Source organism: Boleophthalmus pectinirostris, unplaced genomic scaffold (genome assembly GCF_026225935.1).
Source record: "Boleophthalmus pectinirostris isolate CB_2022bp ecotype Guang Dong unplaced genomic scaffold, ASM2622593v1 HiC_scaffold_3, whole genome shotgun sequence".
Lineage (NCBI taxonomy): Eukaryota > Metazoa > Chordata > Actinopteri > Gobiiformes > Gobiidae > Boleophthalmus > Boleophthalmus pectinirostris.
Window position 1 is genome coordinate 21,676,093 of NW_026571299.1, and position 26,709 is coordinate 21,702,801.

The 26,709-nt window shown below is 39.2% G+C and overlaps 1 protein-coding gene across 1 annotated transcript in view; it reads right to left on the reverse strand.

The window, feature by feature from the left end:
- LOC110165698 (arf-GAP with coiled-coil, ANK repeat and PH domain-containing protein 3-like) overlaps window positions 1–26,709 on the reverse strand; it is a 67,575-nt gene that overhangs the window by 30,444 nt on the left and 10,422 nt on the right. Inside the window, exons 2-5 of the mRNA XM_055160961.1 lie at window positions 7,383–7,440; window positions 5,008–5,127; window positions 4,302–4,355; window positions 2,119–2,177 (exon numbers count right to left, since the gene is read on the reverse strand). Of these exons, the coding sequence (XP_055016936.1) occupies window positions 2,119–2,177; window positions 4,302–4,355; window positions 5,008–5,127; window positions 7,383–7,440 (291 nt within the window). The remainder of the gene's footprint in view (window positions 1–2,118; window positions 2,178–4,301; window positions 4,356–5,007; window positions 5,128–7,382; window positions 7,441–26,709) is intronic.

Sequence of the window (26,709 nt, forward strand, 5' to 3'; positions counted from 1 at the left end):
TAACCAGTGGAAATCAGACAATGTTTTTGAATTGTTGTTTAACAGAATTATTATTAAAAAAAATATAATAATAATAATAATAATAATGAAACTGGCTTGGACAAAAATTATGTTTCCCCTAGAACAGATTGTAAGTAACTAAACAATAGGGACATGTTAAACTTCAGTGTGTCTCTAATCTGTATCACAGGTTCTTCAAACTTGTCCTCAGTCAGTCTGTCTGTTTAAAGGGGGACATGTGTCATTATGCTGTTTGAAGACATGATGGACACAACACTGAACATGGAGCAGAGGAAGAGAAGAAGAGAACTGTGTCAGGAGACTAGAAAGAAAATGAGAGACAAGCAGGTTAAAGATAAAGACAATAAGACCATCTCCAAGCAGCTTGATTTTCCTGTGATTACAGTTACACATGTTCTTCAGAAGTTTAAGGTCCACAGGACTGAAGCCAACCTCCCTGGACGTGGCTGCAAGAGGAAAATTGATGACAAATTGAAGAGATGGATCATACAAATGGAACAAAAGAGCCCAGAACATCCTCAGAAGAAATGAAATGTGAAGTTGAAGGGCAAAGTACATGAGTGTCAGATCACACCATCCATCACTGATTAAGCCAAAGTGGACTTCATGTGAGGACACCACTGCTGAGAGCAAATCATAAAAAAGTGAGACTGGAATTTGTCACACTGCACATTGACAAGCTACAAAGGTTCTGGGAGAATGTCCTTTGGACAGATGAGACAAAACTGAAGCTCTTTGGCAAGACACATCAGCTCTATGTTCACAGACTCAAAACTGAAGCAGACCAAGAAAAGAACACTGTCCCTACTGTGAAACATGGAGGAGGTTTGGTTTTGTTCTGGGGCTGTTTTGCTGCATCTGACACAGAGTGTCTTGAATCTGTGCAAGGTACAACAAAATCTCAAAACTATCAAGGTATTTTGGAATGAAATGTGTTGCTTAGTGTCAGAAAGCTCAGTCTCAGTCGTAGGTCATGGGTCTTCCAACAGGATAATGACCCAAAACACACAGCTAAAAACACACAAGAATGACTAAGAACAAAACATTGGACTGTTCTGGAGTGTTCTTCTGTGAGTCCAGATCTCAATTCTACTGAACATCTGTGAAAGGAGCTGAAACATGCTTCTGGAGAAGGAACTCTTCAAACCTAAAGGCAACTAGAGCATTTTGCTCATGAGAAGTGGGTTAAAATACCTGTTGACCAGAGCAGAAGTCTCATTGACAGTTACAGAAATCATTTGTTTGCAGAGTTTGCCTTAAAACTTGTGCAACAAAATATAACATTAAGGTACCATCAGTTTTATGAAGGCCAGTTTCATTATTTAGTTTTTTCTAATAATCCTGTTGAATGACAGATAAAAAACATTGTTTGATTTTTGTTGGGCAATTTTCAGTAAATTTTTATTTATTATTGTTTTTCTCAGTTTCAAGTTATTTCAGTGATGATTGTTGATTTTTCTTTCATTGCCAGAGGGGTACCAACTATTTTGTCCACGTCTGTAAGTAAAGTATACACAAAAAAGTATATAAGTATAAGTATTGTTCACATAATGCTAGATAAAGTGTTACAGGTTAGATCATACATTTCAATAAAACGTAGATAATAAACTAGTATTTGTATTTAAGGTTTTACTAAAAATCTTATCTAGTTTCCCACAGTTTACATATTTTAAGTTAATTTAAGTTTATGATTTAACTTGTCAAAGATGTACGTAAAGATAATTCCATAACTGTTACCCAGCCACCATAATGTAAACAAGGACCAAATCTTTAAATTACACAGTAGACAAGCAGAAATAAATGACAACACCTTGATTTAGTTAAACAAGGTTTAAACGATCAGAAAAAGTGCTTCCTTGTGCATAAATTATCTATGCATTTTTGATGGAGACATTGGCAGAGAGATTCTGTTTTAAACTCACTGCTACTCTTTTTAATTTTCAACTTTTCTTCTTAACTTTTCTTCACAAACCTACATTTCCTTGATGTCAAACTACGATAAATATTGACCACAGGTACTATCCACCAAACCAGGTCAGAATGAGAGAAGTTAATGTCACTAATGTACTCAAATATACTCAGAATGGGCTCACTCACTCTTTGATGAAGGTGTGCAGCTGCTGTTTGATGGACCTCTGCGCCTGGTCGAACAGGATCTGAAACAAAATACATAAACAGATTTAGACATTTTAGATACAGAAATAAAATAAAATAAATGTACACGAAACTGATCTCTTTTCTCTCTTTGGGGCTGAATAATAGCACCACTTTCTGAAGCAATTGTGAAAAAAAAAACATTTGACTTTAGATTATTTCTCCTGACAGAGAAGACGCTGAACAGAAGTTTTTGTTTCATGTTGATAGGCCCAGTATTAACAAAAATATGAACCATAAAGCAGGTTAACAAATCTACAGCAAACTCCACAATCACTTTAAAGGGGCACTGTGTGTTTGCCATCTGTTTGTCTCCATGGTGATGTTATTGCTTTGCCTGGGATGTTCCACAGTTGTGAGCAGGTCCACTTCTCCACAGATTTTTAGATTTAGATTTAGATTTATTTATTGTCATTGTATGAAATACAACGGAACTTCGACAGAGAAAATCTGTAGCAGTAAAAATGAACTAATATAGACACATCATCACATCTATACCAATAAAAAACCCACTGCTCGTGGGTAGAATCTGTTGCGCAGCCTGTTTGTATGTGTGAGGGGAGTTTGAAGCCTTCCTGAGGAGAGAGTATGGAAGAGGCAGTTCCCAAGGTGTGTGGGGTCCTCAGAATATTCGAGGCCCGTGTGTGGAGACGTGAAGAGTAGATGGTGGCCAGGTTCTGGGGAGTGTGGAGCCCACCACCTTTTCAGCTGTTCTCACCACTCGCTGCAGGTCCTTCTTTTCAGCAGCTGTGCAGGCTCCGTACCATAATGTACAGCAGTACGTCATAACGCTTTCGATGGTGCACCGGTAGAAGAAGGTTAGCAGCTTCTGGGAGAGCCCGTTCTGGCGGAGTGTTCGTAGAAAAAAACAGTCTCTGCTGGGCACGCTTTATAATACTGATGGTGTTTAATCTCCAGGTCAGATCCTCACTGATCTCCACACCGAGGAACTTAAAGTTGGAGACACTCTCTACCGTTGATGCAGAAGCCATTGTGATGGTGAATGCGTTTGTTCTGACCTGTAACTTGGACTGGTGATTGCCCACTTGTCTCCATGAAGATAGTTCAATTAAATGCCATACTGTAGAACATTTCAGGAAAAAAGAACATGGAGTCAAAGTGGTGGACCCCCAGAAAATTATTTTAAAACAGAAGGATTCTAGTGTTTCTTGTGTAGTGACTGTCTCTCACCACAAGATGTCACTGTAGATCCTTTTACATGTACCCAGTCTAGACAGCTTCAACAGGCTCTAGTTGTGCAATCCCTTCTATCATTACTAGCAATCTGTCCCATTTTCTGTATAATTCCAGAAAAAATAATACATTTTACATATTGTGTCTAAAATGAAATTCTTTATCCCCACAGAATAAGGACAACATATGGTACATTTTAAAGTCAAAATGATAATATGTACAATGTAAATGGTTGCCAGGGTGACTAATGCAATTAAATACAGGGCTCGATTTTTCTGTCTAAACTTGTAGCAGCAAAACACATTCCTACATCGTGAATTAAACTCTATAAAAAGTGTGTCATCTGGATAATCGGAAATTGGCCTGTTTACTCTACAGATGATACAAACAAATTACAAAAAATATACAGAATGTAGAAAATATTGTTCAACTTATCTTAAAGCAGATCTATTGTGGTTGTATGTGCTCTATAGTTATAATCTATGACATCTGCGGATCATGTTATAATCATTTGGACATTTAAATTATCATATTCATTTATAACAACTTAATAAAAGAAGTTGGGCACTGTAGCTGGAAAACTGTGGTGTCCAGTGGGAGAATTCACTGTAAACGTCATGACAGCAAAGCACCGCATGCTGTGGGCCCCTCCTATGGTGAGCTGCACATTAGCACCAAAATGACTACGCAACTCTGTGTATCACATTAAGAAAATCTAACTGGACAAAAAAGTGTGTAGTGGGTGTATACAGGTGGAGGTGAAAACAGGGATATACGGAGGAATGACTCAAACATGCATAAATCAGTGTACAGTAAATGCTAATTTAAAAACTCTAAAAAGGCTGATTTTGTATAATAGGTTAACTTTAAAGTTAAGGATAGTTACTGTGGTTAATTGATCATTCAAATCCTGAAAGTGTGTGTGCTCTCACCATGTGGTAGTTGACAATCTCTTGGAGACTCTCACCACACTTTTCCAGGAAATCCTGAAACAGGGAAAACCACAAGTTACACAATGACCTCAGTGACTAAAAGGAAGAAATAGCACCTTAAATACACTAAACACAGAGGTAAAAAGCAACATCAGTAACTAGCAAAGAAATACTAACCTACTAACCTACTAACCTTAAAAACACAAAAACTGAGTTACACAGCGACATCAACAACTATAAGAACAAAATACCATCTTACATACAGAATCACATCAGCCACTACAACAAAGCAATACTGTCTTAAATATGAATAGGATTTAATTACTGCATCCTACTTATTCTGCAATAGCAGTACTTTTACTTTCTGTGCATGATGAATTGCAATTGACATTTTTTACAATATTACAGTTTAAGTTGTTGAGCCTTGATTTGCTGTAATACTTTCACTTCAGTACTTTTACACAGTTCTAGTACTTGCAGTAGTACTCAGTCGTAGAACTCACTGAGATCATCTCCTTTTTCTTGCATTGGCTGAATCTTAAAATGTAATTGTACTTTTACATAGCATTTGTAGTACGTCTGGTAGTACTTTCACTTCCTATTTATAGACATTTGTAGTACTTTGTTGCAGTACTTTGCATAGTACATTTACACAGTTGTAGTACTTTGTGGTAGCATGTATAGTTGTACTTTTCATAGTACTCACAGAGATCATCTCCTCTTTCTTGCACTGTGATCCCAGGTCCTTGATTCCATTGACGAACAGTTTGTTTGCAGTGACGTAGGCTCTGCCTGCGTCGATCATCCCACTGCACAGCTTCACCAGCTAAAACACAAACACAACTCAAATATTAGGACACAACAAACTTGTGTCACGTCGGAGGTGTTCTGCTTGTATGCCTATGGCAGAATGTTCAGCAGTTACCATTATAATATGCACATTAGCAAACACTGCCAAAAAGATCATCTGAAAACTGAAGAAAAATGAATTTAAACAGTACATTTTCAGGAGCCTGTCATCAGTGTGAGCGTTCATGGTCCTGTATAAGAGTTTGATTTTCAACGAAACGTCAGCTAATGGTAGCTTACTGTAATGTGATTTGAGAGGGACTTGTTTAACAGCACAATCAGCTCATCTGTTATACTTCTGTTAAGTCAGTTCTTTCTGGTCAGATTGTGTTAACAATCAGAATAATAAAGTCAGAATAATCACACACTCAGGGAATGTTGATGACATCAACTGCAGAGTATCAGTACTAAGGCTGTGTACTTGTTTTATAATCTGTGATAGTTTCAGATGGAGGTTGAGCCTATATAATTCTATGGGAGATTCACTGTTTTTGAAAGAAATCTCCAAACTTATGATCCACAAATGTTGAACCTTCTCATTATTTGTTGGCCCAGTAATTACAAAAATATGATCCATAAAAAGTCAACAAATCAGCAATCTAACAGTTACCCAGCTAACTCCACTTGAGGATTGTGACCTGTCTCCAGAAAAGTGACATACTGCACCTTTACTTTAACTACCATAATGTGATCACAGAAAACATACAGCCCAGAATCTGTAGAGAGGAGATATTTGTAGACACAGTTCAGAGCTAATAATAACACAGAGTTACATAAATCAAACAGAGCCTGGTTCAGAATAATCCTCCAGAATCCAGGACACTGTAGAAAACAAGGCTCCTGTCTATTGTCTCAAATGACTGAGCAAAACACGATGTCAAATAAACTAGATGATGGTTCCAAACTGGTGGGTCAGGGTCTAAAATGTAATGTAACATACCCATCTCCATATAGGACACTTGTTGGTGATTACAGAGCATTTTCATGGAGGGGGAAGATTTTAGGATTGCGGGATAGGGCCAGGCGTGGGGTAGCGTGTGGGGTATGTGTGGTGATAGAGGATAGTCACAGCAGTGGTTTTGTGCATTGGACAGAAACTGTGAACCTTTAATTATCAGGTTTGGAGCAGCAGTTCCCAGAGCTCACTGAGAGTGAAGCTCCCATAGCACACAGCAATAAGAAACAGACAGGAAATGTGAGACAGAAGGCATTTAAAGGTGCACTAAGGAACTTTTCTGTTGCTGATTTGATGTAACCTTCTCTCTCCAGGCTGATATGTGTCCCTATGAATACAGTTCTACATATTTATCAGTCTGGGATGACTCGCCCTAAAAGAGATCTGAACAAGGATCAGAGCTTCACACAAATACTTCACACTGATTGACTTCACAACACACTTGAGTTAAATCCAGGGAAAAAATCACACACGTCTAACCATCCACGAATGCAGAAAACTCTTCCTTCTGCCCGATTTTTGAAAACTACAAAGTCTGTGTTTCTGTGAAAATAGGCTGAAGTATGTTTATATGGGTGCCTGTGATTGGTCAGTCTCTGACGCAAACGCAAGTACTAGTATAATATTAGGGACTGAAGTATACTACTGTAGGGTGTAAAGTATACCATTAAAGCCTAAAGTATTAAAGCCTAAAGTATATTATTAAGGCCTAAAGTATACTATTAAAGCCTAAAGTATACTATTAGGTTCTGAAGTATACTATTAAAGCCTAAAGTATACTATTAGGGTCTGAAGTATACTATTAAAGCCTAAAGTATACTATTAGGCCCTAAAGTATACTATTAGAGCCTAAAGTATACCATTAAGGCCTAAAGTATACTATTAGGGCTTAAAATCACATTGTAATTGTGATTTAAGGCACGTCCAGAAGAACTGACAAACTAATAGAAGAATCACATTTCAGAAGACGTGTGTACAGATCTAAACTGCACTGTTAACAGTTTTATTACTGAGGCAATGAGGAATATTGAGGAATCTTTCACATTGTTCAAATACTATTTTAAGATGTTGCTGTTATTGCCTGGAACTCTGGTGCTTCTCACAGATGTCTGGAGAGGAGTGGGATAATGCATCTGTAACCACATTACAGAAGCATACACTCTCTCTTTCTCCTCCCTCTCTTATTTTTCTCCTTCCTCCATCGCTCCCTCCCTCTCTGCCCCTCTTTCACATTTGCAGAAAATATCATATCATATCATAGTGAAAAAGGTTTTTACCTTGTCGAGTTTGGCCTCGATCTCCACCACCTCCGTCTCCACATCGTCGATACCAGCTCTGAAAAAGAAACAGAATTACAAAGGTTCAGTTAATACACTTGTGCTTTAGTGTATTAAAATCAGCATAAATCAGAGAATTCAGATGAGCACAGATGACAATACTGAGCTTAAACAAGCTGCACTAGGGCTGCCAAAAATATCGAACATCTGATACTAACCAATACTAAAATTAGTATCGAAACTAGATCCTAAGAGCAGATAGCAATACAAGAGAAAAAAAAAACCCCTCACATTCGCAAAACAGAAATGAACCTTTCCTGAATGTCTTTAGAATGATGTTGAGTTGTATCAGAACAAGTGTCAGAGCACATAGACTAGTATACACACATGGACCAACATGAACCTACTGCACCACTGACCATTACACATATAACACACATGGAATAGAAAAGAAAGTTCTACCATTTAATGCTGACAACCACATTTTATTGTCTAGAAAAAAGGTGTTTTTTATGATCATTGTGGTATTAGAATCTGCATAAGGTAAGTGAGGAGGAACTTTGGACCACTGCAAACTGTTTAAAAAGAACTAGCATTTTTAAGACATAAAATCTGGTGCAGCACCTTTAACTGTGACATTAATAGACAGGGCAGTGTAATGGAGGTCATTCTGGCCTGAAGTTGTTCTAAATCAGAGCTTCGATTGACCCGCTGCTCTTTCACTCAGAGGTAGCCGTGAAAGCACTTTACACTTACGACCACAGACATGTTTCATTTTCACTGGCACAAATCAAGACACGATTATCCAGACCATATTTATGTCCAGGCATCAATTCTGGAGGAAGAGAGAGGGAAGCAGAGAGAGAAAGAGGGAGCGAGAGAGAGAGAGGAAGAGAGGGAGAAAGGCTAAGATAAAGCTCTAATATCAAGAAGACTGGACATGATGGTGAAGTTATGGTCCAACAATACGATTTCCAAATCCAAGTTGTCTTTCACAGAGCAGCTGCACATCTCTGTAACATCACATGAGCCATCAAGAATAAAGCATCTGAAACACACTGGTCTGTCAAAAGAACTTCAAAAGAAGACAATTCTCCAGTCAGAAAGCAGAATGAGCCTCAAATGAGTCTATCATTTGAGTTGCGAGTTTCAAGGCTGAAATCCAGTTGGTTTAAACCTAAAATGTCTCTCTTTGATCTGAATGGTCAGCACCTAAACCTCAGCACCTACAGCCAGTCATGCTCAGGGAGGGAATTCTGGAGGTTCTGAGCTTCACACGAGGCCTGGTCTGTCCATAAACTGAGAATGAGACAAACTTGGATAGGGCTGGATAACATTCATAAGTTGCTGATATGACACATACCTGGATACATAAGAAACGATACGATACATATTTTGATACAGTGAGCTTACGATTCGATACAGCTCGGTGCGATATATTTCAAATCGATTTGATGCAGTTCATTAAAAAATAAAGGATAAATCATAATATTAAACACACCTGTTTTAATGATCAAAACAGTGAAAATGTCAAATGTGTCGCATGAAAAACTTTTCTTCCTCTAAACAAGCAACAAAATTGTAGCGATGTAACAAAATAATTTTGTAGAATATAGCAAAAAATACTCTTGGCGATATATCGATACAGCAGCCCACGATATCGATATAGTATCATCACATTAAATGAATCCATATATATTGATATTTCAATATTTCTGCACACCAAGAGATACTTGGATGTGTCTCTTTCTGCAGGTGAAGACTCTGGAGACACAGGTTCAGTTGTACCTAATATTTTTTAAACCAGTAAGAGAGGTAAATATATAGGGTAAATATACTGCAGGGTAAATATACTGCATTTAAAATACTGATATTGGAAACCTAAGCATCTGTATTTAATCCATTATAAAACACTGTATTAGTACATAAAACAAATCAATTTTAGTTCTTGTAGTAGTATAGCATTAGTAGTAGTAGATCATTCTCATTCTCATACATTCATTGACACTGTTTGGCAAGTTACTTTAAAACTGTGATGTGTTATTTATGACTTGTTACTGTCATTTCAAAGTAATTTGTTACATTACAATATTACTGTATTTAAAATGTAAGACATTACATTACTTTTGCAGCACTTTAAAGTTACTCTCACCAAAATAACTGTGAAGATGCTGAACTTTTGCGCCGTATATGGACTGAACTAGGACAAAACCAGAACTAAACCAGGTCTAAACCAGGACTAAACCAGAACTGAGCCATGTCTAAACCAGGACTAAACCACGTCTAAACCAGGATTAAACTAGGACTAAATTACGAAAAAACCCAGAGCTGAACCAGGATTGAACCAGGTCTAAACCAGAACTAAACCAGGTCTAAAACAGGATCAAACCAAGACTAAACCATGTCTAAACCAAGACTAAACCAGGACCAAACCAGGACTAATCTTGGACTAGAACTTGGAATCTAGGACCGCCCCTGAGAGAACCCCAAACGTGTCAGCTGGGTTTAGCTCTGTGGAGCGCGGAGTTCTGCTCCGGTCCTTTCACTCGTGATCACGGTCTAAACGGCCGCGTCTCTGGCGTTTCACCGCTGCTGATATCACAGTGATTTTAGTGAATTTGTATGAAGAAAAACCCACCACTTCAATCCAGGTAAAAAAAAAGCATTGTAACGCGTTACTGACATTTGTACCGAGTAAAATATTAATATTTTTTTCCCTGTAATGCCACATTACTGCGTTACAGCAAACAGCAATGCATTACAGTAATTTGTTACTTTTATAATGCGTTAATCCCAACACTGAGACAGAGAGAAAAACTCATGTCTCTCATAAACTGTGTCTGACTCAAATGTAATCAGCTCCTCTGTAGTTTCACAGGAGCCAGACACAGGGCCTTTAGTCTGAGCTCATGCACTAAGGACTGCACTACCCACAATCCCTCTCTGAAACTCCTCTTTTACTCTGATTAAGACATAATTCTTATAACCACAGGCAGTAAATGCAAAACCACATGTACTCAGTGCATCTGGTCAGAGGGACAAGGAATAGTGACTGAAGTTCATTTCTGAATATGTTTGTGATTATCTGGACAACAATAATCTTCAGAAATGTTTGGAGTCTGTCAAATGCTAAAACTTGTCTGTGAATGTTTTGTTTTAGTTACCCACAAAGCCGGAATTAAACCAGGAGTAGAGCAAGACCAAACCAAGTCTACATCCGGGCTAAACCAGGATCAAACTCTGACCAAACCAGGACATAAAGTTGGAATTATTTCAGGATAATGATTTGTATTTTGAAGAAAGCATCCATATTTCAAAAATGCACTGTGTCACTTTTAAGGAGGGCAGGCTACTTGCTTGTTTCCATGGAGTATTTACTTGGAGACACCAGTGCAACTTTCACATCAGACCTCACTGTAAGAATGCATGTATTGAACAATATCAGTACCTGTATTTGAATAAATGCAAGACACATGTTTAATGCCATGCTGCAGAACAAGCTGGTGGAGGAAAAGTTACACAGTGCACCTTTAATAAGAATATGTAACCTGTTTCTGGTAGAATATGTAACCTGTTTCTGGTAGTAAAACAGAAACATTCTTTGACGTGATGGGACAGGTCTGATCTCATGGGCAGACACAGACCACCCCTTTAAACTGAAAATATCTGCAACTCTCTCAAGTCAAAAGTAATGAAATGAAAATACACAGATCTGGAGTAAGTCTGTACTGCATCAGACCAGAGCACATGTTTTATTCATACCGGTGTTAAGCCTGATGTTTCTGCTGACTCAGACTCTGCACAGACTAAGAATAGTCCAATAAGCTGTAACATAGACATATAATAAGAACAATGCCATACTGTGGAACATTCCAGGCAAAGCAATAACATCTCCATAGAGACAAGCAGGTGATGAACTGAACTCTCCATCTGACAAATGTAGAGAAGCTTTCAGCGGTGGTCACCATTGCAATCAAACGGTAAACAGGAGGGTCGGGTATCGTTAAGAAGTTGCCCATACCTCGATACAAGTGCCACGATACGATACATATTTACAGTGCACTTTTGATTCAATACGATATATTTCAAATCGATTCAATACAGTTCAATAAAAAAAATGTGCTGTGATACTAAAACTCTTTGTTAAACCACTTCTTCTGCAAAATTCATATAACATTTTAATCCTCAAAACAGTAAAAATGTCAAATTTTCTTCCACTAAACAAGCAACAAAACTGTAGCTGTAACAAAATAATTTAGTAAAATGTACCAAAAAATACACAGCCCATGATATCGATACTGTATCATCACATTAAGTGATACAATATAGCAATATTTCAATTTTTTTGCACACATCTACAGTTATGTTACTTCAGTTATATTACTGATGAGGAAATAACACCATAACATAGATCAGAAAATAGTATATATTTTCAATTGTACTGTACCATCTTAACAGTATTAATAAAAACACTACCTTATTAGTACAAACTTGCTGCACATAGATATATATGAAAAAAAGTGTCTTATTTTGTTTGCAGTGATAAAAAGGCAGAACAGCAAGAACATATATCACTTTTCCACCTTCAAAGTATTTACAAGAGATCACTCGCCCATGCCTGTGTCTTGCTCAAGGACACATCTGGCCTATAAATCTGACTGCTCTACCTATGTTTATGTCGAGAGCAGGATTCAAACCAACAACCTCCAGACAAACGCTCTACCAACTGAGCTACTGTCACGCCTCATAAACAAATAACTCTCTTTTAATAGTGCAAAACTGGAGTCCAGATGAGTCCAGATGACCACCATCGAAACCTTTTCTACACTGACCCACTCCTGGATGAATGAAGGATTGTACCATGTCATTTCTATCAGAAAACATAAATGCAAATGGAAAAAAAAAACAAAAAACATTTTAGTTTAAGTTGGTAAGCAAAATCCAGTGTAATGAAGACCCATAATGAATGATAAGAAAACGAGGCACACACACCACGGAGATGACAAAGCATTTCATTTATCACACACCCGGGACATGCTTCTCCAGAGTCCACCGGGCAAACATGACCAGGACAGGGGGCGTGGCCAGTGTGAGAGGGGACGTGGGCATTCTAAGTGATCTTACTGGAATGATCACAATCCAGTATTTTTTGTTAGTATTATAGTTTGGATTTCATGTATTCATATTTATATTATATCCACTTGTTTTATTTTGGTCACTGCTCCAAGATCTTCTTCTCCTTTTTTCTAAATGTGAAATTCCATGATTCCACATTTCAAATCACACAAACCCTGCACTGGCACCTTCACTCGTGCCCATGCCCACTTCAGTACACCCACACCTGCTCTGTGCTCAGACCCATTCATAAAACATAACCATCTTTAGCACCATCCGCCCACAAACTCCCCCGTCCCCTCAGCATCACACACACACATCTCCATGGCAACCTCTCATCCCCATCTCCATGGCAACCGGCATCCCTCCCCATCTTCCCAGAAAGTGGCAACGTCACGTCTCTCCCCTCTCTCTCTCTCTCTCTTTTTTTTTTTTTTAACTGACCATTTTCCTCTTTGTCTGATGTCTCTGTCTGATCCACCCTCCCCTTTAACAAAACACAACTGTGGCTGCTACTACTACTACTACTACTACTACTACTACTACTACTACTACTACTACTACTACTGCTGCTGCTGCTACTACTACTACTGCAACAACTACTACTACTACTACTACTACTACTACTACTACTGGTAATACTACTACTACTACTGTTGCTACTACTGGTACTACTACTACTACTGTTGCTACTACTGATACTACTACTTCTACTTCTACTCTACTACTACTACTACTACTACTACTACTACAGTGCCCATGTATGAGAGGTAGGGGAAAACAGGAATTCTCAGGGCAATGGTGTTTCAAATATAATAAAAGCAGTTATGCAAACATGTATGAATTACTAAATACAACGTCAACAGAAACACCTGTACGTGAATAAATGCAACAGTACTTCTTCAAACTGAAGTAAACTTCCTCAAACTTCACCGTAGCCATGAATGTTGTATCCTCAGTCGTTGTTGTTGCTGAGCGTGATGTCACTTCCGAGTCCATCAGCTGATTGAAAACAATGAACATGTTTTACAATGTCCAAAAGAGACTGCAGTCATAAAGCAAAGCTGCAAGGTCATAAACATACAGTAGATCTATGGTTCTAACTGTGACAGAACTGTATGAGGATGAGATAAGACGCTAGGTAGGGCTGTCGCAATAACTGCAAAAATGAATCACCGCGATACTAAGAGGTCCACCGAGGTAGATGTTGGGCCACCGCGATCACCGCAGTGACAACGTGACCCGACCCAGAGTCCGCACGGGTCCATTTTCAGAGATGCACATCCGCCCGGACCTGTTAATTTTCCACCTGTTACCTGCCCATGCCCATGATAATCCAGGACTAACCCAAGACTAACTCAAGACTAACACAGGACTAACACAAGACTAACACAGGACTAACCCAGGACTAATCCAGAACTAAGGTGCGCCCACGTAGACCGTTGGGTGACCGCAGGTGAAAGGACCGGCGGAGAGCTCCGCGGCGCACAGAGTTAAGTGTGGCCGATGCCCGATCGCGCTTTGCGGACACCCTGCTCCGTGTGCTCGTGCTAGGGGTTCTCTCTTTTAAGTCCACGGTTACCCGACCTGGTGCAGGACTCTGACCCGAGCTGCCACAGTGAGAGCTGGAGAGATGCAGCGACATTTGTTCCAAAGTCAAATGTTACTTCTCCCACTACACACACTATATCCACAAGCCAACCACGGTACATGTGCATCTGCACAACAAGCGCATCATCAGAGAGAGTTTTCAGTGCCTCTGGAAATATTGTAACTCCGGGAGATGGGGGGTGGAGGAGGGGATGCGATATCACCGCATACCACGGTGTTGAGCTGCTATACCGCACCGCAGAAGAAATTCCTAACCATGACAACCCTAATGCTAGGCCAGGCTAAATTAGAGGTAATGACAGGCACTTTCACAGTTGTATCAGATCAAATATAAGAGCACATAGACTAGTATACACACATGGACCAACATGAACCTACTGCACACTGACCATTACACACATATAACACATATGGAAATAGAAAGTACTACAATTTAATGTGAAAAATCACATTCTATTGTTTAGAAAGAGTGTTTTTATTATCATCGTGGTATCAGAAATGGTATTGAGTATTGAGTTTGTTCCTTAGTATCAAAATTTATAAAACACAATGTATTTAAATCTTTACTTTGAAAAGCAGATTAGTCAAAGTATTTCCGTTCTGGGACAAAATAGTCCATCCATATCATGTCTTTATTTCTCTCCATTCATAGCCATTACTTTTCACTCTCCAAACCCGTTTATCAGATTCCGGTGCAGTATAAATAGTAGCGCATAGTAGTATTAGTAGTTTCATAATACTATTTAAAGGGAGTAGTATTACAATGTGGAGGAAATCTGTTTAATTGGATCCTCTTTTGTGCCTTTGTCTAGAGTGTGTCTGTGTCTGGCTCCACGTCACCACCGTTGGCTCAAAATTTTCTCTCACAGTCTGGAAGAGAAAGAGGAAACGGAGGGAGAAAGGTCGGAAAGGAGGGAGGAGAGAGAGAGAAGGGAGGGAAAGGGATAGTGAAGGCAAGAGAGAGAAGAGAGAGGGGGAGAGACAGAGAGAGGGCTAGAGAAAGAACAGAGATGGAGTAAAGGAGGGAGAAAGGGACAGAGAGCGTGAGGAGGGAGAGGGGGAGGGAGAGAGAGGAAGGTGAAAGAGAGGGGTGAAAGAGAAATGGAGTGTGTGAGTGTGGAATGTGAGAAACAGGGGAGGAGAGAGGGATGGAGGAGAGAGGGATGATGAAGAGAGAAGACAAATGGGGAGAGAGAGAGAGAGAGAGAGACGGGAAAAGGAGAGACAGACGAAGAGAGAGGAGGGGTGGAGGAAGAGAGAGAGAGAAAAGAAGAAAAGGAAAAGAGGAGAGAGAGGGGTAAAACAGAGGAGAGATAGAGAGGCGTGGGGGGGGGGGCTAATACAAACTACGAATAATACAACATTAAATAAACATATTAATTATTACAAATATGTTGAAAAGAACTTTATACAGTGTCTGCTACATCACCACATTTAGGCACAGGGTACACAAGGGTATTGATAAAATACTCAAGTAAGAGTAGAGCAGAGAACAGACGAGAGGGTCTGAGGAGCAAAAGAGGAGAGGGTCAGAGGATCAGAGAAGAGAGCCAGAGGATACAGAGGAGTAGAGGAGAGAGTCAGAGGAGCAGATGAGAGGGTCAGAGGAGTAGAGAAGAAGAGGGTCAGAAGAGCAGATGAGAGGGTCAGAGAAGGCAGAGAAGAAGAGGGTCAGAGAAGCAGAAGAGAGAGTCAGAGGAGCAGAGGAGAGGGTCAGAGGAGCAGAGGAGAGGGTCAGAGGAGCAGAGGACAGGGTAAGAGGAGCAATAGGATACTGTCCATTCACTGGGAGGAGATGTCTTCCACTGTGTTTGAGCCAAAGTAAACACAAGAGTCTCTTTCTAACTGCACAGTGCTGCGTTCACTGACCCTCTATGATCCTCTGTGTGTTTGAGTGTGTGTGTGGTGCATTCACTGACCCCTTTGCAGTCTGTCTCTGTCTCATTCAGAGGACATTTGAACAAAGGCACCAAACATCAACATGGACGATAAAACTCAAGCAAATGTTCTGACACTGAGTTGCGTTTTGTTGCTTCATGATGCAGCATTATTGGGCTTCCTCCGCACAGATGTAGAACTACAAACCACTGAAAAAAAACAAAAGCAACATACCCAGCATACTAATATAAGCACATGGTTGTAAACAGATGTAATTCAATCAGAAAATGCTCAGAGTCTGGATTTACAAAACTCAGTTGTGTAGGTGTGATATTGACAAAAACAGTGAGGAGAAAATTCAGTTTGTTGACTGGACAAAAGTTAGTTTGGTTGAAGATTTTTTGCAGCTCATCCAAACTGCTTCTTCAGTTCTGGTCAGACGCTGGTGGACACTTCCTTATATCTGTCTGCAGGGAGGAGCGAACTAACTGGAACTAACACACACTTGTTTACAGTTTTTGTTTGTTAGTTGCACAGGGTGTGGTGTCTAATTAGCAAAACAATTTATGGCCATAATGGAGCTTCCACATCTCTGGACCTGAACTGGATACACCTGTTGTTCTCTTGTTTGTTTTGAATTAGGTTTGAGGATGGAGTTGTAAATAGGAGATAGATGGTGTCTGAGTCTCCATATCTGTTTAGAGAAGGATTCTCTTTCTTAACAAAAATGGATTCTTTCACTCCCCTCTCAAACCAATTCTTTTCTCTGACTAAAATCTGTACCTCGCTGTCCGACATCTCCACTTAAAAGCCACGGGCCACTACCATCCTTTACAACTCCACTTTACAACTCCATCCTCAAACCTAATTCTAAACAAACAAGAGAAGAACAGGTGTATCCAGGTCAGGTCCAGAGGTGTGGAAGCTCCATTATGGTCATGAATTGTTCTGCAAATTAGACCCCACACCCTGTACAGGTCAATGGGCCGAACTAACAAACAGAAACTGTAAACAAGTAGGTGTGTGCAGGATTCTACCTGGACAACTGAGGGATTCTTTACACATTGACAAAAATTAATATTACTTTGGCATTATGTTGCTAAAGACATAAATATATTCAGATATTTTAACACTGCATAAGGAATTTGCTAAAATGTCCTTTTCAGGTTCAAGCATTGCACAAAACATGAATGTACCATAAAACTCACCACAAAAGAGCAGAAATGTCACTGTAAACATTAAAGCTAACACTAGACTTCCTCACCTCTTTTTAAGATAAGTTTATAGGTTGAATCCGGTCATGAGCAGTATATCTCCCACCTGGAGTGTGAAGACGTCTGGACTGATTTCTCACAGCCAATAAAACAAGCATGAAGGAAGCAAAATACAACTCAATTCTGCCTGATATGTACTTTGGTAAATCTATGCTGCTTGCACCTGTCAGTTGCCATGGAGATATAGGCCCCATTAGGTGGTTTTAAATTGTTCAAAACCACAACAGGAAGTCCACTACAGACCACTACCCTAATGGACCACAAGCACAGGAACAGCAGAAGGAAAAAGAGAAGGCCTTTGAGTAGAGGTAGTAGTAGTAGTAGTAGTAGTAGCAGTAGTAGTAGTAGTAGTAGTAGTAGTAGTAGTAGCAGTAGTAGCAGTAGTAGTAGTAGCAGTAGTAGTAGTAGCAGGAGTAGTAGTAGTAGTAGTAGCAGGAGTAGTAGTAGTAGTAGTAGCAGGAGAAGTAGTAGTAGTAGCAGGAGTAGTAGTAGCACAGTAGTAGTAGCAGTAGTAGTAGCAGTAGTAGTAGTAGTAGTAGTAGCAGTAGTAGTAGCAGTAGTAATAGTAGTAGTAGCAGTAATAGTAGTAGTATTAGTAGTAGCAGGAGTAGTAGCAGTAGTAGTAGTAGTAGTAGTAGTAGTAGCAGTAGTAGTAGCAGTAGTAGTAGCAGTAGTAATAGTAGTAGTAGCAGTAATAGTAGTAGTATTAGTAGTAGCAGGAGTAGTAGTAGTAGCAGCAGTAGTAGTAGTAGTAGCAGCAGTAGTAGTAGTAGTAGTAGCAGTAGTAGTAGCAGTAGTAGTAGTAGTAGTAGTAGTAGTAGTAGTAGTAGTAGTAGTAGTAGTAGTAGTAGTAGTAGTAGTAGTAGTAGTAGTAGTAGTAGTAGTAGTAGTAGTAGTAGTAGTAGTAGTAGGAGTAGTAGTAGTAGTAGTAGTAGTAGTAGTAGTAGTAGAGGAGGAGTAGTAGTAGTAGTAGTAGTAGTAGGAGTAGTAGTAGTAGCAGTAGTAGTAGTAGTAGTAGTAGTAGTAGTAGTAGCAGGAGTAGCAGTAGTAGTAGTAGTAGGTAGTAGCAGTAGTAGTAGTAGTAGCAGCAGGAGTAGCAGTAGTAGTAGTAGTAGTAGTAGCAGTAGTAGTAGTAGTAGTAGTAGTAGTAGTAGTAGTAGTAGTAGTAGTAGTAGTAGTAGTAGTAGTAGTAGTAGTAGTAGTAGTAGTAGTAGCAGTAGTAGTAGTAGTAGTAGTAGTAGTAGTAGTAGTAGTAGTAGCAGTAGTAGTAGTAGTAGTAGTAGTAGTAGTAGTAGTAGTAGTAGTAGTAGTAGTAGTAGTAGTAGTAGTAGTAGTAGTAGCAGGAGTAGCAGTAGTAGTAGTAGTAGTAGTAGTAGTAGTAGTAGTAGTAGTAGTAGTAGGAGTAGTAGTAGTAGCAGTCATAGAAAAAGTACATGTATCACTTTTCCACAGGAAGAGATTGTGCTGAATGTGAGAAATCCACTTTTACACAAACATGTTTTTTAAAGAGTCTTTTGAATGGAAAGCTCCACAGCCAATCCTCTGTCAGGAAGAGGTTTGGAGTCGATGCAAGAAGAGGAAGAAATTTGACTATTTTTTATGTTGGATATAACTAACTAAACGTGAGACCATAATGACTTTTAACATTAAATAACTGTACTTTCTCTGTACTTTCTTTTCTATTCCCATGTGTGTTATATGTGTGTAATGGTCAGTGGTGCAGTAGGTTCATGTTAGTCCATGTGTGTATACGAGTCTATGTGCTCGTATACTTGTTCTGATACAACTCAACATCATTCTAAAGACAATCAGGAAAGGTTCACTTCTGTCCTGTCAATGGGACTTTTTTAGTATTGATACTAATTCAAGTTGTAGCAGCAGCAAAGAGTTTAAATCCCACATGTCCATATAAGGCACTCGTGACCTCGAAGGATCCCAGTGACCTCTGAACTTTGACCCTACAGATCCTGCATGAGAACTGCGGAGGAGAAAGCCCTACGCTGTGAATCCTCAGCATCTTCACCCTCTCTTCAGAAGTCACTAGAAGCCTGAACTTGAGGGGCTATAATGGATTTAATGGTCCTGTATTACACAAATGTTACCCTTGTGAGCTTTAAACCATCTTATAATATTTCTTCCCCAAAAACAGACGTGGAGTTGTGTTTTGTTTTCATTCACACATGTTTGAGAACTCCTTATTATAAGTCTACATCTCCAAGACTCATAATGCGCTCTTCCACCTTGTGACATCATGAAGCGGTAGTTCAGTAGAGACTGGCAATTCTAGAGCTGAACTGATCCAACTGATACTAGTGAAGGTGTGGAGTTTAAAAACACAGAGGAGCACGTGTGCTTTCAAATACATCAACCTAAAACATGTACAACAGCTCAAATCCTCTAGCTCAGGTAGTCATGCCCAAGATTAACATGTGATGACAACTTTCGGTGTAGTTCCTGACCCTGGACCCACCGACCGACTGTGATCAAACCCACTGAAGTAAATGTGATCAGTGGTAAAATGAAGACTGCAGATGTATGTGCTGTTTGGAATCATCTGGAATTTGGTCCCTCATCTCTTTTAATCACATGTACCCAATGCACTCGGAGTTGTGTGTCAGTGGGGAAATGATGAAAACTGAGGTATGGTTGGAATTGTTGATGAGCTGAACATAACGGAACACTACAATGACATGGAGATGAAAAAACTGGGACTTTTTCACATTTTTCCTAGTTTTTGTCAGACTTACAACTAGGGATGGGCAGGATTAGTCGACTAATCAATAATTGATCATTAAGAATTTTGTCGATTACGTTAATTTCTAATCGACAAACCAAATGTAGGTTTCTGTGTGTAGAAACAAAGATGCTGCGTGTGACACAAACACTGGAGTTGCGGCCTCAGTCCCACGTTTGGGCTCTGGCTCCTCCTTGGAGATCACTGTACCACTCAGTGAGTGCGTTTACAGCACATCAGTGTCCTAGTTTTGTCATGGTGCATGTTTATGCTGTATCCCTGTTACTGCAACATAAGGAGCTGCGATAAACCTGCACACGTACGATCTTTGAAAACATTATGACACACACAGAACAGACTCACCTTCAGCATCAACATCCCTTTGTCACAGAAAGAACACTCATATTCTACTAAGTCGTGTCCTTTAGTCCGAAAGAAACTGAACCGCATCAGCGCACAAGAGCGGGTTTTTTCCTCCATTTATATTATGCAAATTAGCCATGCTGTTTTAAGTTTCGTTTCTGTAACACTTGCACAAAGTTGAATTAAACACATTCTAATCTCAAACAGGATGAGAGTGGTTATGGTTTATATGTTGTCAAGTTGATTTTATTTATGCAGATTAGTAATAGTAATAATAATTATGATACTTATTATAGAAAAAAATGAATCATTAATCAAAAATCGATCGTTAATTCTCCCGGCGATTGATTAATAAAATTTCGCTTCCGCTGGAAGTTGTCATCACATCTTTCCAAACGTCTTCCTGGTTTGTGACGTAAGCGTGGATAAAGACTATTGTCCCCGCACCCTTACAATGTCAAGTGAACATGAACTCTACAAGGAAAACATGAGCAAAAAGCAAATTATTTTGTCTTACTAAATGAAAATCAAATGGCCTTATGTACTGGACTTATATATTTACGACGGAAGAGAGGAGGAGAGAGAGAGAAGATAGAGACAGGGGTGAGACAGGGAGGAGAGGCCTACCGATGTGTGTCAGAGGTAACATTCACCTGCTCTAACCTGTTTGACTTAAACACAGACATATGGGGAGGTGTGTGCGGTGTGTGTGTGTGTGTGTCTGTCTTTGGCCCTATCTCACAATGCTGCAACAAAATTATTAACAGCAACAGTTTTTTAATTAAATGAGATTATTCTGGTGACTGTGGCATTTGCATACATCTGAAAAGGTCAAAGCTTTGAGAGAGGGAGCTGAGAGAGAGTGAGAGAAGAGAGTGAAAGAGAGACAGAGATAAAAAGGTAGAGAGAGGGAGAGCAGCAAAGAGAGAGACATAGGAGACAGAAGGAGAGGTAAAACCATCTCAAAACAGATCATTTATCCTTTGTATTTAAATAGAGGAAGACTCAATCACTGGTTCCGCTTCAGAGAAAAGTGAAGTCAGAAAAGTGAAGTTCTAAAATTGAAGAGTAACAGGAAAACCATGAGTAAGAAGGGAGACTGTAACAGAATTTACACGAGACGTTATTAGGCTTTTCCTGCCACATTGTTATATTACTTTATTGAATTAACACAACAGATCACTGTTTTAAAGGACTAATATTACCCACAAATTCTCTGATATGAAGTTGTTATTTTGTGATCTGTTACACTGTAGTCTCCTCATCACAAACAGAACTGGAGTTGTGTTCTGTTTCAATCACACATTCACACAAATCCTGGATATTTAAGATGAGAAAAACACTTGAGATACCATGTGGTTATGCAGGAAGTATCAATCTCTACCGGACTAAAGGTAAAAGAAGCTGTTAATGGAATGAGAGGAAAGAAAAGTAAGATACACAGATACACAGAAAGAAGAAAATGGGAGAGAGAGAGACAGAGGGATGGTTTGAAATGTGGGTGGACACAATCAGAGCAAAGAACACTGAACAGGGCAGATGTATGTAATAAAGGTAAACAAAAAACGAAATAATACTGAAAATGTTCCCATTCATTTTCCCCATAGATGTTTGGAAAATGCACATATTAAAAGACTATTATGTATGAAAGTGAAAAGTCTTGTAAGTAGTGTAGTTTCCACACACCGGCATATTAACCCAAAAAAGATTTCCAAACTTTATTATTTATTTTTTTTATTTATTAGGGGAAAAAAATGGGGATTGAACCATCACATGTTAAATCTCTTCTATTTTTATTACAAACACCAAGTCTGAAAATGCAGGAAAAACAGTTGGCTGTATTTTTCACAACCAACCCACACAAACCGGACAAGAGAAAAGAGTGGGAGAGAGAGAGAAAGAGAGAAAGAGAGAAAGAGAAGGGAGGGTGAAAGGATGTCAGATGCCCTCCCTGCAGATCGTTCTGTAGTTGAAACCTCTATAAACATGTTATGAAATGCCTGGGATTCTTGGCTCAGTTTACATTTCAGATTTCCAGTCTCTCTAAAATGTAAAAAAAAATGTATATAATATGTCCCCTGCTACTACCACTACTACTACAACTGCAATTACTACAAGTATTGCTTGTATATTTGTACACAAATGCCAGTGCTGATCTCGTGTACAGTGTTTAATCTGCAGTCTCTGGTTTAATCCTGTTTGACAGATCTGCCTCACGTGGAGCAGAACACAGCTGGAGCAGAGTCATGTGACCCTCCAGCTACAACACATGTGAGCAGAAAGAGAGAAGGAGAGACAGAGGGAGACGGAGGGAGAGAAAGAGAGCGAGAGGCCAGCTATACCACATGTGAGCAAAGAAAGAGAGAGAGAAGGAGGGAGGGAGAGAAAAGGAAGGAGACAGATTAAATTAGGTAAATATTATTAAATAAATGCATCAATTACCTTATTGATACTTTGCAGCTAAAGTTATCAATGTCCTCTGGTGGTGATGCTATCTGGAGGTACTGCTTTGTCTGAAGCTCTGTAACTCAAGTTAGACTTTAACCTGAGCTTTGTTTAATATAATCTGACCAAAAAAGAACTGATACAGTTTGAAGCAGAGCAGCTGAGCTGATTTGTGCTGGTAAACAACAGTAATCACAGCAGTTCCTACTAGGGCCCAACCGATATATTGGTTGGCCGATATTATCAACCGATATGGGCACCTGGAAACATATCGGCTATCGGCCTAAATCTTGCCGATATTTCCCGTGGGCATGTTATACCTTGTTATAAATCTTAGACTCTCTACATTATGTTCATTTAATCCAATTTACAGATAAATGTCCTCATATGTGTCTCCACATCAGTATTTATCTGCGGAGTCATTTGTCTGTGTGTGTCCATACTGTCCCTGAACACACCCCCAGACTCACGTCACTCACATGTGTTTGTTTACACCCACAGACACACATCCAGACACTGAGATTATATTCTTTTTACAGACAATCGGTTTGAATCTGGATTAAAAGGACATTTATTAGTGCAGACTTGTGATGTGAGAGGAGCTTGTGTGAGCGCTGAGTGTTGGAAATATGTCGACTTTGAAGCTACTTTTGGTTATTTGTTATTGGTTAGTGATTAGCTGCTGTAGTTAAACAGACTGTTTTCTCTTCTTAGAACTAGAATACCCATCACTAGTAGGTAGAATGTGATGCAAAAATGCTATTAGTCCAACCTACTGTCTGTAAATATGACGTAAAGCGGCAGAAGAACAATAAATGTTGCCTAAATAAACCCAATTTAAAATCCACCAGAGCCAAACCTAAGTTTTTTAAACAAATCAAGATTGACAGTGAATTTTTACATCACTAAACATATCGGCTGATTATATCGGCTATCAGCAGTGCCAACTCCTGTTTTATCTGTATCATATCCGACATAACAAAATCCATATCGGTCGGGCTCCAATTCCTACTAAGTGTACATTGTCACTTCTTAAGATTCCACCATAGAGATACATGTAGAACACCCTCAGCATGATGTCACTGCAAATGAATCATGTGTTCTTCTTTGTAATTATCCTCTAGTGACCTAAACGTGCTTGAGGAAATCTGGTTTGGAGTTTCAAACTTGTCACAGCCTGAACCCAGTGATGTCATCATGATTCTGTCATATCTGGAGTTTATGATCAGATTTCTGCTTCACAACAACTCATCCCAATATCTGATACTTAAAACTCTACACCTGATTTTACTGTCTTAAAAACATGAACAACAAAACTAGTTCATTTGAAACAGTTTGCAGAGGTCCAAAGTTCCTCCTCACTTAGCTTATGCATTCAGAGCATCCTAATTATTCACCATGTCACTGTAACGTTAACAACAACTAGCATGCTAACCACTACTCACTTCCTGCTTTTTGGACAATAAGTTGCAGGCAGTACACAGAGGACTTATTTTGACCTCAAGAGCTGCTTATACAATAGATCTGTACTGGGACAAGACACATTTTGTTCAAATACATGGGTCAAGTCTGCACAGGGCTTTTCAATAGGACTTTATGACCAGTATCATGGATCTAAATGCAAACATGTGCTCAACTAACTGCAGGTCTAAACCAGGAAGGACTAACCAAGAGGAAGTTTGCATGGTGGCTCTTCATGCTTCTACTGACCCTGACTCCCACTGACTTACACAGGAATATTGTGGCCTCCTCTCTCTGTAAGCGTCATCTGTGAGCATCATAATTTTTGTCTTAAAATGGTTGTTTTTTTTACTGTTTTGTCCATCACAAAAGAAAAAAAAAATCCTATCCAAAATATAGAGCCTGGTTCTAAATTCTCCCTGTAACCGTGAGCATTGCGAGCTTTATTTGACTGAAGCCAAACGCTGTGGGTGACGTCACACTCGATTAGTTTACTTCTTTATACAGTTTATGGTCTAAATAAGAACTAAATCAAAACTAGACCAAGACTGACCCAAGTTTAAACCTGAATTAGGTCTAAACCAGGATTAACTAAGTCAAATCTAAATTGACCAGGACTAAATTGTCACAACTAACTCAGGTCTGCTGCAATTAAACCAGGTCTAAACCAGGTTTAATCCTGCAGCAGTCCAATCAAAATCACAATTTGAATGGACGCAATTAATAAATCACAAAGGCTGCAATTTTTGTTTCTTAACATACTTTTTTTTCTGCACAGCAGCCTCTAAGCCTGTAGTTTAGATCTATACAAACATGTCAATGTGATACTTGCATTAGTTTGTCAGTTCAAAGCAGAGCTATTCTGCAAAATTGACTTTATAGAGCTTTTAACCATGTTAACGAAAGTAGTTTCTTCTCATTGACCCACTGAAATTGTATTTGGAGTGATCCATGCCTGTCTGAGTCATCTTATTTTGAAAATGCAGTCATTTTGGTGATGTGCAGCTCTCCATAGAGGGGCCCACAGCCTGCAGTGCTTTGTTGTGATGACATTTACCACTACGTCAGCTCCCATTGAGCACAACAGTTTTCTAACGCAGAAGTCAGCAGACTTGTTTCTTCTAAAGTAGTTTTAGATGAATATTGTGATTTAAAATGTGCAAATTCCAACATAATGATCCAGAGGGTCAGAGATTAGAACTGCAGAGCACACATAAGCCCTATATGCCTGCTTTAAAACATCAATCGTAAATCTAATCACAATCACAATTCAATATTTTTCCTAAATTGCTGAGCCCTACACAAGACTCTCCTCTTCACAGATGTTGTCTTCCTGCAGCTGATTGCCACATCAGTGCTGTGGTCCATGTGAGACACGTGTGCGCTCGTATAGAACACAGCATTAAATATGAAGCTTTAATGCTTCATGGACCACAGTAATGTCACTGACTATTTTTACTCCAGCCTCACACAGCTCCAGGAATCTCACACCCAACACTGTCAAGAAATACAGTGGTAGTAGTAGTAGTAGTAGTAGTAGTAGTAGTAGTAGTAGTAGTAGTAGTAGTAGTAGTAGTAGTAGTAGTAGTAGTAGTAGTAGTAGTAGTAGTAGTAGTAGTAGTAGTAGTAGTAGTAGTAGTAGTAGTAGTGATAGTAGTAGTAGTAGTAGTAGTAGTAGTAGTAGAAGTAGTAGTAGTAAACAGTAATATCATTAAAAATCCTGAGCTGGACACATACATAACAGAATGAACCAATCAATTATTTATTTTACTCTACAGCTCAAATCTTACCTTAATACATAAAAATGGCTAAAATCTCCCCACGATCACAAAGAAAAAGTACCCACAATAAATACTGAGACCTAAAACATATTGTTCCAGCTTACATTTACTGAACGATAAGTTAATATAGTAATTACCGTGACATGCCTAGTAGTAGTAGTAGTAGCAGTGGTAGTGGTAGCAGTAGTAGTAGTGGTAGTAGTAATGGAAATAGTGGTAGCAGTAGAAGTAGTCTTAATAGTAGTAGTGGTAGCAGTAGTAGTAGAGGTAATTGTAGTAGAGGTAGCAGTAGTAGTCGTGGTAGTAATAGTGGTAATGGTAGTAGACTTAGCGGTTGTAGTAGTGGTAATGGTCCTAGTGGTAGCAGTCACAGTATTGGTTGAAGTAGTAGTAGTAGTAGTGGTAGTCTCCTGTAATTCACGCCCTCTGTAATCATCGAGACAGAACGCGGCTCCAGATCCACTCGTCTTTGTAAAGTTTTGTCAAAGCGTGTGGTTCTGACTGCATTTTATTATCCTTCAAGATACTCAAGAACACAACCTATTTTTGCGTCTTTTGTGTTCCACACTGAACACATGTGTGACATCCTGGTTTATGCAGCTAAACTCACAGAAGAATTACACAGACTTGTTCATTTACGTCTGCCTTACAGATGATTGTCCAGA